Source organism: Lampris incognitus, chromosome 6, assembly GCF_029633865.1.
Source record: "Lampris incognitus isolate fLamInc1 chromosome 6, fLamInc1.hap2, whole genome shotgun sequence".
Lineage (NCBI taxonomy): Eukaryota > Metazoa > Chordata > Actinopteri > Lampriformes > Lampridae > Lampris > Lampris incognitus.
In genome coordinates, this window is record NC_079216.1 from 51,475,109 (window position 1) to 51,489,747 (window position 14,639).

The following is a 14,639-nucleotide window of genomic DNA, read 5'->3' on the forward strand; positions in this document are numbered from 1 at the left end:
GCTTGACCGTATGGTACGCAAGAAGTGCCCATCCAACCAATCCAACTTGTGGGAGCTGCTTCTGGAAGCGTGGGGTGCAATTTCTCCAGATTACCTCAACAAATTAACAGCTAGTATGCCAAAGGTCTGCAATGCTGTAATTGCTGCAAATGGAGGATTCTTTGACGAAAGCAAAGTTTGATGTAAAAAAAATCTTATTTCAAATACAAATCATTATTTCTAACCTTGTCAATGTCTTGACTCTATTTTCTATTCATTTCACAACATATGGTGGTGAATAAGTGTGACTTTTCATGGAAAACACAAAATTGTTTCGGTGATCCCAAACTTTTGAACGGTAGTGTACACCAGCCAAAACATTAAAACCACTGACAGATAAGTGAATAACATTGATTATCTTGTTACAATGGCACCTGTCAAGGGCTGGGATATATTACGCAGCAAGTGAACCATCAGTTCTTGAAGTTGATGTGTTAGAAGCAGGAAAACTGGGCAAGTGTAAGGATCTGAGTGACTTTGACAAGGGCCAAATTGTGATGGCTAGATGATTGGGTCAGAGCATCTTCAAAACAACAGGTCTTGTGGGGTGTTCCCTGTATGCAATGGTCAGTACCTACCAAAAGTGGTCCAAGGAAGGACAACCGGTGAACCAGTGACAGGGTCATGGGTGCCCAAGGCTCACTGATGCAAGTGGGGAGTGAAGGTAGCCTGTCTGGTCTGAGCCCACAGAGGAACTACTGTAGCTCAAATTGCTGAAAAAGTTAATGCTGGCTATGATAGACAGGAGTCAGAACACATTGCATTGCAGCTTGCTGTGTATAGATGCAGACTGGTCAAAGAACCCATGATGCCGCTCTGATGGCCGAGCGAAATAATCTGCTCGTCATGTGGCTGGGAGGTTCATATCCCAGACTCACCATAACCGGTCACGGCCAGAGCGTCCTCGGGGTAAGGCATTCATTAGGCCACCCTTACCCGAGGGATAGTGGGTGTAGATCGGTGTAGTGTTCGGGGACTTGTCGTTCTCCAGCGACCCCTCTGGCCCACTCGGGCGCCTGCAGCCAAGCAACCGAAAGCATTCTCCCTACGTCTCCTTCGCAACCTGAGGGTGATGCAATCCATGCGAGGCTTCAGCGTGGAAAATGGCGAGAGCAGCCGACACGAGTTTGAAGGAAGCTGGTGTTACGACTATCTCCTTCCTGTGGAAACGTGAGCCAGGGGAGTTATTCGACAAGAGTTCCAGCCATATGCCATTGGGTTAATCGGGTGGGATAAGGGGAAAAACTAGAAATAAATTTAAAAAAATAAAAAAGTACCCATGGTGACCCCTGTCCACTGCTGACAGCACCAACAATGTGCATGTGAGCATCAGAACTGGACCATGGAGCAATGGAAGAAGATGGCCTGGTCTGATGAATCATGTTTTCTTTTTTATCATGTGGACGGCAGGGTGCATGTGCGTCGTTTACCTGGGGAAGAGATGGCACCAGGAGGCACTATGGGAAGAAGGCAAGCTGACAGAGGCAGTGTGATGCTCTGTGCAATACTCTGCTGGGAAATCTTGGGTCCTGGCATTCATGTGGATGTTACTTTTACACGTGCCACCTACCTAAATATTGTTGCAGACCAGGTACACCCCTTCATGGCAGCTGTATTCCCTGATGGCAGTGGCCTCTTTCAGTGGGATAATGTGTCCTGCCACACTGCAAAACTTTTTCAGGAATGGTTTGAGGAACATGACAAAGAGTTCAAGATGGTGCATTGGCCTCCAATTTCCCCAGGTCTCAATGTGATCGAGTATCTGCGGGATGTGCTGGAAAAATTAGCGCCATGGAGGCCCCACCTCACAACTTCTGATCTGCCACTAACGTCTTGGTGCCAGATACCAGAGGACACCTTCAGAGGTCTTGTGGAGTCCATGCCTCGACAGGTCTGAGCTGTTTTGGCGGCACGAGGGGGACCTACACAATATTAGGCAGGTGGTTTTAATGTTTTGGCTTATCGATGTTTACAAATGCAAATCAAATTGTGTCTGAAAGCAGCTTTAGGTCACAGTCACACATGTGCGAATGCAGGTGAATGACCACCGCCTGCTGAAGGGAAATTCATATTTTGTCATTCTGAATGTAGGCAGTGCAGGATGTGCTGCACACGGAAGTCAATTTTCTGCTTTGTAGTCAGTTTGAGTGGGTGTTGGTTTTGTGATGGGAAAATGAACAGTGATGTCCATAGAAAGATAAATAAAATTGTTCACTTAATTGTCTCTCTTGTACATGTTATCATAGTTTTATGGACAAATACAGAGGCAGAACATTGGTGTACAATTTACATTTGTATACCATGAAATATGAATTGATGTTATTAATAAATTTTCCATTTCTTCACGATCAATACCTGTCTCCCGACTCACTGTCAGCCAGGCAGCATCTGTCTTGTGGAACAGTTTGTAGTTTTCACGAGCAATGTCGTACAATACCAGCTGGTTAGACACAGCAACAATCAAAGTCTCCATCCTGGCTCACTAAGAAAACTACAGCCAATTACAGCCAAGTGGGCTCAATCACACACACGCTTCTTTGCTATTGGTTGAGGCTGTGAATTCGCCGGTCAAAGTTCACCAAAGCTGAACTCCATGCAAAGCGAAGAAGCAAAATTCTTTCGCCAGGAAGTGAATGTTGTTTTTCTTTCTTTCTTTTTTTTCCTTCCACCATTTTTCTCCCCAACTGTACTTGGCCAATTACCCCACTCTTTTGAGCCATCCCAGTCGCTGCTCCACCCCCTCTGATCCGGCGAGGGCTGAAGACTACCACATGCCTCCTCTGATACATACGGAGTTACCAGCCGCCTCTTTTCACCTGACAGTGAGGAGTTTCACCAGGGGGACATAGCACGTGGGAGGATCACGCTATTCCCCCCATTTCCCCCTCCCCCCAAACAGGCATCCCGACTGACCAGAGGAGATGCTAGTGCAGCGACCAGGACACATACCCACATCTAGCTTTCCAGGACGCCCGACCAAGCCAGAGGTAACACGGGGATTCGAAGTGGCGATCCCCATGTTGGTAGGCAATTGAATAGACTGCTACGCTACCTGGACACCCTTGAAGCGAATGTTTTATCTGCCCTTTTGCTTCCATAGAATGGAAGTGAACAGAGGCAAATATTCATCAATTTTATTTCGTGCATGTGTAACTGTAGCTCGATGTGGAAGTGAATAATGGAGTGCAGGTATTGTGAGGGATAACTTGAATAATCAGCCACTAATTTGGCTGGTGATTAGGCTTCTATTGATTCAAAAAGTCTGCTAATTGTTGATGGGGCAAATTTCCTTCCTGGTTAAAAAAAAAACTAGGAAATAAGGTGATAGAAGGAAAGGAATGTCTCAAAGACAGAAAAGAGGGGCCTGCAGCTGAATGAATCAAGGGACAGGGGAGAAAGAAAAGAGGGAAATCAAAAGAATGATGGGCGATAGTACATAGGTAGAAAAACAAAGAAAAGAGAATAAAAGAGAAAATGAAAGCAAGAATGTGGCTAAAAGAGAGCGAGAGAGAGGGTAACTCTTACCAGTGGAGTGCGACCTATACTGTTGAGGTAGTAGAGAAATCCCTTGGTGTGGTAGACAGTAGGACTGAGGACCGGGTCAGGTTTACACCACTGTCGATTCAAATCTTTGCCATTCAGAGCACAACGGTGCCTGGAGATTGACATATGGAAAAGATGAAGGGAGAGAAAAGGGTAGAAGAAAGACCAAGAGTGAGAAGGGAGAGAGAAGAGAGAGAGAGAGAGAGAGAGAGAGAGAGAGAGAGAGAGAGAGAGAGAGAGAGAGAGAGAGAGAGAGAGAGAGAGAGAGAGAGAGAGAGAGAGAGAGAGAGAGAGAGAGAGAGAGAGAGAGCAAAGCAGTAGGGTCAGGTCATTGAGAAACAGAACAAAGGAAGAGGGTTGGTTGGTGGACATGCTGGAAAAAATAAGGGTGGATAGTGACAAAATGAGACAGAGAGAGGAAGAAATAGCAAGAGAGGGCATGAACTAGGCCATTTGGCTTATGAATGGTAATATCATTTGATGATCAACTAACAAAGGACTATAGAAATAGAGAGAACAAAAGTCAGTGAGTGAAAATGATAGGAGAATCTGTATTCTCTGTCTAGCATTTGGACTCTTAATATTTGATGTTGATATGAGAGAGAGAGAGAGAGAGAGAGAGAGAGAGAGAGAGAGAGAGAGAGAGAGAGAGAGAGAGAGAGAGAGAGAGAGAGAGAGAGAGAGGGAGAAGAAGAAGAAGAAGAAGAAGAAGAAGAAGAAGAAGAAGAAGAAGAAGAAGAAGAAGAAGAAGAAGAAGAGGTGGCAATAGGATGATGAAATCTATGTTCCCTGGTCAACATTTGGGCTCTAAATATTTGATATGACAATGGCTAAAGGCTAACATGCCACATTAACTGCATATTTTCATATGATGTGTAAAGACCCTTTGATGCTGAAAGTATAGGTGAGAAACCAAAGCCCTGCAGCTGGAGCATGAGAGCATACACACATACACACACACACATGCTTGCATACACATTCAGGACACTCATACAAAAGGTTTTTAGATGTGCTGTACAGATACATGCAATACAGAAACCCCCACACAGACATCTCATGTTTGTAAAGGGATCTACAAACACTCACTCATTTGCAAGCACACACGTCAACTCACATCCACTCCCATATCTGCAGAAAGACACACAAATTGTGTCGAATAAGCAATAAAATGCACCAAACAGTAAACTGTACCCTGCTTCTACTTCACTACAACTGAATCACCCACTAACTCTATGGAACAGACAGATGAAACCTACAATACCTCTGGGGGTTTAGGATAGAATGGGATACTACTTACTATTAAAGAGGTTTCTGGGGGTAAATGTTCAATTATTCTGTGCACTGAGCCTATCAGGGATAAGAATCAACAATCACACAGGTTCATAAATAGATACACAAGGCAATGCCCCTTGGCTACCTGTTTCTGCAGAACGTGAACAACAATTTGACTAGATGTTTGGCACTTTGTTTGGAAAGGTCTGTAATATGTATGCCTTCAAACAGCTGGGGAGCGTTCGCTGAAACATGACCCAAGCCAAATGTACCAGGGCCAAATATTTGGCTGACTATCCTACAGCTAAGACCTCTGATACCTGTAGCCGAGGGCTGACATTATCTGTTGCTCCCTCCATCTGTTTCATCCTAACACACACACACACACACACACACACACACACACACACACACACACACACACACACACACACACAAACACACACACAAACACACACACAAACACACACATTTCTGCCTCACAAAGTACAATGTGTTAAAACGCTAAGATATATGCTTCCCTGCATTTTACTTCCATCGATGAACAGCTTTACGTTGATGAAATCCAGGTAATAATGGGGTAATTATCTAATAATAAATAGGACCTAAATAACAAAATAAAAAGATCTGATCAAATGTAAAGACAAAGACAAGGTTTGAGGTGAAAATCTGGAAAAAAAACAACCCAACAACAACTGTTTGTCTGCAAATTCTCTGCCATCTCTCAATGAATATCAGTTTAGTGAATTTACTTGTACTCACAATATGTTTTCTACACATATGTTTAGAAATGCTCACACATTCACTTACAAAAAGTTATAACAGGACTGAACTTAGCTGATTAAAGCAATGAGCCAAGTATTCATTTGCTCATTTATCCATTTGGGAGATGAAATTTTCTTTGCACTCTGCAACTGGTTTATCTTTGGTACAGTTGTACAAGCTCAAAATGGGTTTTCATGCACCAAACTACTGAAACGTGACATTTGACTGTGAGCTCAGCATGTGCCGTTATGATTTAACCCTCTGTGTGCAGCAGCATTCATGAAATCAGTTATTCAGCTTGAAAAAAAAAGACAACTTTTGTCGACAGATACCTAAATTGCGAGAGCTCTTTATTTGCAATCATCCATATGAATATATGAATTGTTAGTGTATATAATACCTGGTTTAACTGATTTTTTCACGAGTTTACTTTCCCTTTGAACAGTCTGCCATGGCACCGAGCTCAATCAGGATAAAACGGAGGAGGACAGCCAATAATCATCAAGCTATACAATATTCATAAACACATATATCTCTCCTTTCTCTCTGACACACACACACACACACACACACACACACACACACACACACACACACACACACACACACACACACACCATATACTTACACACTGACAAATACAAACACAGCAAAACAAACACATGCACAGACAAACACAGGCCTGCTTGCTCACCAATTGACGCACAAATAAGAGATAACACCATGAGAGGTGGTCATGCAAGACTAAACAATCCCCAGCAAAACAGATGCCAGCTTGAAGCATCTGATTACGAGGGGGAGAGGACAAGCCACACTCATATATTCATTTGGGGATGCTACATATTTACAGTAATATAATTTTCCTTGAATGGTAGATTACTGTCATAATTAAATGCTTTGGCTATATTGATAATAAATCATTCATGCTAATATGGCATATTGTCCCAAAATGAAATGACGAAGAAAGGGAGAATAGGGGTGATGAGTAAAGAGAGGAACAGAGAGGGCAGCAGGATGACTGAGAGGAGGAAAAAGCAAACAGTAACAGAGAGAACAGAGCAGAATTTAGGCCAAGGCCTTCATTCTGTTTTTCCCCCTCTTTTTTTAGTTTGATGCTCCATCCAGTCACCTACGATGCATTATGGATTTCCCATTAAGCAATGAACATGTGAAAAAGGAACAGACTGTTTTGTAAAGACAGCCTTCATGGGGCTCCATACTGAGTCATTAGCTTTAGCGTATTGTCCAGCACAGCATAAGAAAGCTCCACTTTAGCTTTAGAGCCTTTACACAAGACCAACTTTAGCTCAGTGTCACAAGATTTAAGCTTTAAAGAGACTTAACTAACTATCCTTACACACTTGAGTGCATAGATTATGCAAGGATGAGGTAGTGCTTCCTAATGGGTAATAGTCTATTCCTCTGTCTGATTCTGAAGTGAAAAAGACACCGCTTATTCTCAGTGCCCGTGTCTGTATCTGTTTGTGTGCAATTGCATGTGTGTGTGTGTGTGTGTGTGTGTGTGTGTGTGTGTGTGTGTGTGTGTGTGTGTGTGGGGTGGGGTGGGGGTGGGCAGGAATGATTGTTACCACATGCATGCATTCCACTGAATTAAAAAGCAGTTGTACAATCCCAAATCTGCACTTTTCTTCAATGTGTATGTGTGTGTGTGTGTGTGTGTGTGTGGGGGGGGGGGTGTCAGGTAAGCTCAAATGGGCCACCATCTGTAATTAATCAAAGTGCAAACCTCAATCAATCAATCAGTCCTTGATGTAATTAATTTATCATGAAGCTAACAAAGCAGGGAACTAGGATTCTAATCTATAGACGCGTTTCCACCGCAAGAACTTTCCGCTGGAACTAGGAAACCCTCAAGGATTTAAATTAAGTTCCGAGGACATAGTTTTACCCCTCATAAAGTCCCTGCTCGGGGGGTAGTACTAGCCAAAAGTATAGGAAGTTTGGGGGTGGGGGTTTGCATCGCTGGACATTTCTGATTGGTGGAATACTCACAGCCTTTTATTTCAACCGCCATTTTGTAAAAATCTGCAGCCGCAAACCAGCGCTGTGTCCGCAGCCGTTCACTACTCCCTACTCACTATCTAGAGTTCTATTTAGAGGTGAGCTCATCAGTAAAATAAAAAACCCTTTCGGACACTACTTGGGGGGGCAGAATTGGGGGGGGGCAGTCCGAGAACCGCCGCAGCCGGGATGCGTACACAGCTCTCCCGCAGCACGGGCGACAACGTTAACCAGTCGACTAAAGGGTCCAACCCGTTAGCCAAGGGCTAACGTGTCTACTTATCCGTGCACGTTACACTACCCCCCTCTTTCGACAAGCGCGTCCCCGCGCTTCAGCATATCAGCTCCTCCCGATGCCTTCACGCCTCTGGGCGCACGCGCTTCCGATAACCTCACGGTCTCACCATCCCACTTCTGACACCAATGCAGCGAACCCAGGAGGGAAGTCGAGAACCGCCACAGCCGGGACGCGAACTCGTATATCTCGCACCGCGGGCGACAACGTTAACCAGCCGACTAAAGGGTCTATTTATCCGTCCACGCTACACTACTATGGTCATTTTCTCTGCCATTAATTACATCATTGCTGTCGCACAATTAAAACGTGCTATATCAACGTTGGCTGGGGGACCATCCATAACAGATACCGACATGTATTTATGTACATGATATTATACTGAGCGTATTTTCCCAAATTACTAAATACAAAGGACTGTGTGGCCGTTTGTGTTGTGATGCACTGCTCTGCTCACATTAAACATGTTCGCACTGTATTTCTTTTGCCCGTCGAAAATACTTCTTAACAATACCACCCAATATCAATCTTTGTTCTCACAATCAAATATCTTTCGTTAGGAGAAGAAACAGAATTACTTGACAGAGAAAACAGACATGCTGCTGTAAAACAGCCGGCACTATTCATACGTCAGCAGACTAATTTGCATAAACTTCGCAGGTCTTTAGACCGTGGTGGAAATGCAGACAACTGGTCCTCAACAACCTTTTAATTCCTGGGACTAAAAGGTCCAGGTACTTTGGGTGGAAAGGTGGTTTATGATGATCTATTTCATATCTAATATCTAATTTTTCACAGAAGCAGTATGCCATGGGCCTCGATTTTTTGTCCAGATCTACAGACCTAGCTAACAAAAAAAAAAGTTAATACTATGCCTAGGGATTTTACAAGGGGTTAAGAAAAACACAGTCCTCTCTGATACCAAGTGGTATTTATGGTTAAGATCAAGCAGTCGCTGAACCTAATATAGAGCATGCACAGGAGGCCCAGGATTACTACAGACTATGAAGAAGGCCATGTCATCTGTGTGTGTTTGCAGAAGAAATACAAGCAATTCAATATAGCCCTAAATTTTGAAAGGGACATTTGCGCGTTTCTGCAATTAACAGCATGGCACTGCAATATTGACCACACAGCTACTACATATGGCTTGGCATGTACTATTATGAGTTGATATGCATGTGGTAGGCTCAAGGAAGTCACTTAGTTGAGTGATGAAACATATGTCAGTAAACGTTGTATCCGGGTGAATTGATTCAACCTTCTTTGATTTTCTTTCCTAGATTATTGAGCATACATCAAGACATGTAGTAGGATGGTGCAGGAAAGAGGATGCTCTTACGAGAGAATATGAACTTCAGGGGGAGGGGAAAATGGCCGATACAACCATTCATTATACAATAATTTGTATCCCTGAATCCAGAGGGGAAAGTTAGACTTTCAAAAGTAGAGTGTACCTCAATACCTGACAAAAAAGATAATCTTCTCATTGAAAGAGTTGTTTGATAAGGTTTTCTGGTCTATAGTAGATAAGGCAAGGGTTGACGGATGAGGGAGAGTTACATTTACATAGCAGGGAGCTACTCTGTGCAGCCAATTCTACTGTTTGCCATTGACCAGCTCTACCAAAACAGTTGTAATCTAATTGCCCTGATCATAGGCATCTTACTAGTAGCTGCTAAAATAGTAAGTAATCGACTTTTCCTGCACATGTTAAGGATGCGACAACGTGATGTTCCATCTACTAGCTTACATGCCAAATATTAAAGTTGTAACATCCCTTTAACCTAGTCTGAAGTCCTCTAAATATGTTTTATGGTTGGGATTTGCGCTGACATTTTCTGCAGTATTCGGCTCAAAGTATATTTCAAGGGTGAAAGTAAAGCATTTTCAAATATCCGGTTAATTGTTACTTCCTGTATTTTATTTTATATTTTCTGGGTCATAAAACCCGTCTTCCCAAACAACACGGCCCCATTCAACTCTTAATAAATGTTCAAGCTCAACAGGCAGTCTCAGCAGAGACACGCACAATAGCATGTTTATTGAATTCGTTTCTGACAGGGTGGCTGGAGTGTACAAGGTTGGTTACACAAGATAAGAAGATATACACTATGAAATTCTCTATGCATTTATCAATTTTAAGCTCAATGTTATATCAAAATTAGTTGCCCACTCTCAAGAAATAAACTTTTTGTTGACAATTGTGTTTGAAAAAGAGGGGGTGAGTGTATGATTTGTGCTGCTTTGATATTCGTAGCTCCACACTAACAGCTGGCTCATATGGATGTGGACTGCCACTACGGCACATCACCTGCCGCCTGGTGATGAAAAGCCACAGCAGTCACTACCTGTGCTGTTCTACATCTCTCCATGCATCTATATGACGGGCTGTCATTGATTGTAAATGAAGGCACCATTACATTTTTCCCTCAGCACTCCTGTACTTTGTAGTGTGGTTAAAAAGGTTTTCTCAGTTCAATAAAATAATTTTAGCTGTTCAGCTTTTCTCACTGAGAGAGAGAGAGAGAGAGAGAGAGAGAGAGAGAGAGAGAGAGAGAGAGAGAGAGAGAGAGAGAGAGAGAGAGAGAGAGAGAGAGAGAGAGAGAGAGAGAGAGTGAGTGAGTGAGTGAGTGTGTGCGTGTTTACTCAGCACTGTCTGGAAGAAGGTTGGAGGTAGAGGAGCTGGGAGCAAGAAGTGAAGCTGGATTCTGCTGTTGTTTTGATGTTCCTTATCAACCTGCAGCTACGGTGTAGGGTACAACCTTACAGTGCATTGTTTACCTCTAAAAGAACCATCACTACAGCACTAAACACATTTGTGTAGCTTCAATAGTCACAATACCATTAATAGATAAAAAGCACTAAAAAACACTGGGTAACATTTTACAATAAGTCGTGTCTTATAAAGGGATTATTGGTGGTTTTGGTGGTTATTATTGGCTAATCACATTGTTAATGTTAAAAACTAATTCAGTGATGTATTATTAATCATTAAGATGTTATAATGCATTAATAAAAATACTTTTATAGGGTTAAAAGGTTAGGAGCCCATGTAGGGAGAGCGTCCATAGACATTCTCTCGGAAATCGCACACAAAGATAGCCAAAACTGTTGTATGGCAGCCTTTCTAACCTCGACCTAACCTTAACCCTGAACTTAACCACCGTAGCTGTTATTGCCATTTCTACTTCGTGACAATCGACTTTTGCGCATGCATTGCACAATATTTTCAAGTCATGTTCTTGGTACACGTGAATCGGTTAACCCTCATTGGTCACGGGGTTCCCGAGAGAATGTCAATTGAGACGGTCTCAATTTGATAAAATGTAGGTTATCAAACTGGTGATCCAAAGAAAATCTTGGATTGCATTTTATGACTGATTAATAACACATTGATGAATTTGTTATTAACGATTATATAGCGTGTGGTATGCCTTATACTTAAGTTATACCAAACACTGAAATAGATTTTAATCCTTTCAAGGGAGGCAGAGCAGATGACTCAGAAAGATCTCGAGGACATCTTTCTGCCTGCGCATAAAAAAAATAAAAATGTTTGTAATTAGTTTTAGTTTATTGAACATATGAGTGATGATGATCAACATCAACGGGATCTATTGAGGCCTTACTGACTTATAACTACATCAGCTAGTGAGCAGATTGCTCTGGCTTGGACAGCTCTTCATTTTTAGGGCTAGACTGAGCTAGCTGTAATCTCTCTCTTTGTCTGACTCTCTGTTTTACTCTGTGTCTGCTCCCTCCCATATGCCTTTCTCGGTGTTTACTCTGTCTTGCTATAATCTCTCTCTACTTTTTTTCCTTCTCTGGTCTCCTTCGATCTCTCTCTGACATGCTCCCACAACCACAGTTTGGTCCCAGGCCAGCAGACACGTGAAGAAACAGGGATCTAACAATGTTAAAACTCTTTGTGAAACTGTTCCACAACATTTACTCCCCTCTGTCCAACACTGCAGCTGTATAGCCCCAGGGCCTGTGTATGTGTGTGTGTGTGTGTGTGCACGTGTGTGTGAGTGTGTAGCCATATATAAGTACATGTATATCGGCCTGGCTGTCTTTCTGTATTGATTTCTATATCAAAGGTGAATGATTAGGAAGGGTTTACATGGTACACAGTAACATTGTTTTCTTTGTGTTTGTGTGTATGTCTTTCTGTCTAGACAGGGTATGTGTGTGCATAGTATGTGATTCAGTTTTTCCGTATGTGTATGGCCCCGTTCACATTTGCGTCTTTTGAGTTGCTCACCATCATCGCCCACATTGTACTGGACCATAATGGTGAAGAGGGAGCTGAGCCGGAAGGCAAAGCTCTCAATTTACCAGTCAATCATCCTTCCAACCCTCACCTATGGTCATGAGCTTTGGGTAGTGACTGAAAGGGTGAGATCACGGATACAAGCGGCTGAAATGAGTTTCCTCCATAGGGTGTCTGGGCTCAGCCTTAGAGATAGGGTGAGGAGCTTGGACATCTGGAGGGAGCTCGGAGTAGAGCCGCTGCTCCTTTGCGTCGAAAGGAGCCAGTTGAGGTGGTTTGGGCATCTGATTAGGATGCCTCCTGGGCGCCTCCCTTTGGAGGTTTACCGGGCACGTCCAACTGGAAGGAGACCCCGGGGTAGACCCAGAACTTACTGGAGGGACTACATGTCCAATCTGGCCTGGGAACGCCTTGGGATCCCCCAGGAGGAGCTGGAAGGCATTGCTGGGGAGAGGGACATCTGGAGTGTCCTACTTAGCTTGCTGCCACCGCGACCTGACCCTGGAGAAGCGGCTGAAGATGAATGAATGAATGAATGAATGAATGAATGAATGAATGAATGAACAAATGAGTTGCTCATATTTTTGTGTCTGTACTCTGGAGCATGTTTAGAAGACTGAGAAGACTCGTGTATGATGGAGTAACACGACTCGCTCCTGTATTTGCAGCCCTGTCAGTGCCTTTGTAATTGCCCAATACTTGCTCTGAACATAAATCTTGCATTACAGATAACACACAGGTGTAAATGTAATCTCCAATGTCGACAATTTTGGAGGCAGCCATTCACGTTGTGTTTCTTTCTGCCGAGAGCAGCCGGAGAGGGCATGTTTTCGCATTATCTCTGGCAGCAGATGCAGTGAATAAGAAAATGTTTAAGCACGTTGCTAAGTGTTGCCCTTGTCACTACCCGATCCGTACCGGAAACCCGATTTGTCCTAACATCAACCTCAACATAACCCTAACCTTACACCTTGCGTCTGCATGACCCAACAATAACAACATGCATGTGTAAAACAAATCGGGTTCTGACTGCGTTCACAGGTGAGCGATCCATCACCCCAGGCTTTGTTTTGGAGGCGATTGACATGATTGATGAATGAGGCCTGTATGTATGCCAAAACTTGTATCTTGAATGTAACGTTGTGCGGTAAGTTGATTGACAAGTCAAGGATTTTTTTTTAAAGTTCATCTCAGCAGGAATTGTAGCAAAATTGACCTTGAGTTATCTCAAAATAGCTGAGTAATTCCCATCCTTTCTAATTACAAATAATCATTTTAAACAGACTGCATATTGATTAAAGGGATACTTTAATGAATGGAGCAAAGGCAATTCCACATTTTATGTGTTGCATTTTTGCAGTTTTTATTTGGAAAGTGCGACTTCTAGGAAGTGACAATATGCAACTCACATCCCTCTTAATAACCGCATTCCCCAGCAGGAAATGATTTCACTGTCTGGATGACTGACTCAATTTACTGATTGCATCAGCAAAATCAAATGAAATGGGGACTGACATACCCCAGTAATACTAACGACACCTGGATTTTCAAACCGTGCAAGTAAAAGTAGGATATTAATGAATCTAATCTCATTGAGAAATTGAACACCAATCTATTTATGTCAATGCACTTTCAACAGCCATACATTTTATTGCTGTAGCGTAAAAGTGTTAACACTTGAAACTAAGGGAAAGATAAACTTGCAAATTGGAACAACGTGAAGAGTACAAAATCAGTGAAAAAAGGGTAAAGGCAGAAGTGAAACAAGCGGCACTGATGAACAGACAAAATGAATGAGAGAATCAGTCAGTCAGTCCAGTTTAAGACCAATCAAATAATTATTTCATGGTCCTTTCATGCAAAATGTATAATCATCCTGCAGGTAAGGGAATTATATTTCCATATTTTAAAGGTCCTATTGGTGCATAGCACCACACTACAGGATTATCATCGGTCTTCCGTTAGTCATGGGAGGGAAAGGAGAGAAAGAAAGAAATACAAACAGGAGGAAGGTAGACAAAGACTTGGATGGGAGGAAAATACGAGAAGGGAAAAGAGAGAGAATCCAATTAAAATGACATCTGACAACATTAAAATCTGTCAAAATCTTGTTTTTTTTCAATTTTGCTTTACCCGGTCCTGCCCTCTCTGGAGAATCTTGTCTGTCTTTTGTTTTGTCTTTTGTTCATGACTGCTTCTTTATCATGTGTGACAGCTCCAACTACACATCATCCTCAATCTGTCCTCTCCCTCCCTCTGTGTGTGTGTGTGTGTGTGTGTGTGTGTGTGTGTGTGTGTGTGTGTGTGTGTGTGTGTGTGTGTGTGTGTGTGTGTGTGTGTGAGAGAGAGAGAGAGAGAGAGAGAGAGAGAGAGAGAGAGAGAGAGAGAGAGAGAGAGAGAGAGAGAGAGAGAGAGAGAGAGAGAGAG

General features: G+C 42.8%; 1 protein-coding gene across 1 annotated transcript in view; it reads right to left on the minus strand.

The window, feature by feature from the left end:
• The window catches only part of LOC130114340 (cytosolic carboxypeptidase 4), a 254,308-nt gene that overhangs the window by 51,182 nt on the left and 188,487 nt on the right, over positions 1–14,639 (minus strand). Inside the window, exon 22 of the mRNA XM_056282197.1 lies at positions 3,565–3,694. Within this exon, the coding sequence (XP_056138172.1) occupies positions 3,565–3,694 (130 nt within the window). The remainder of the gene's footprint in view (positions 1–3,564; positions 3,695–14,639) is intronic.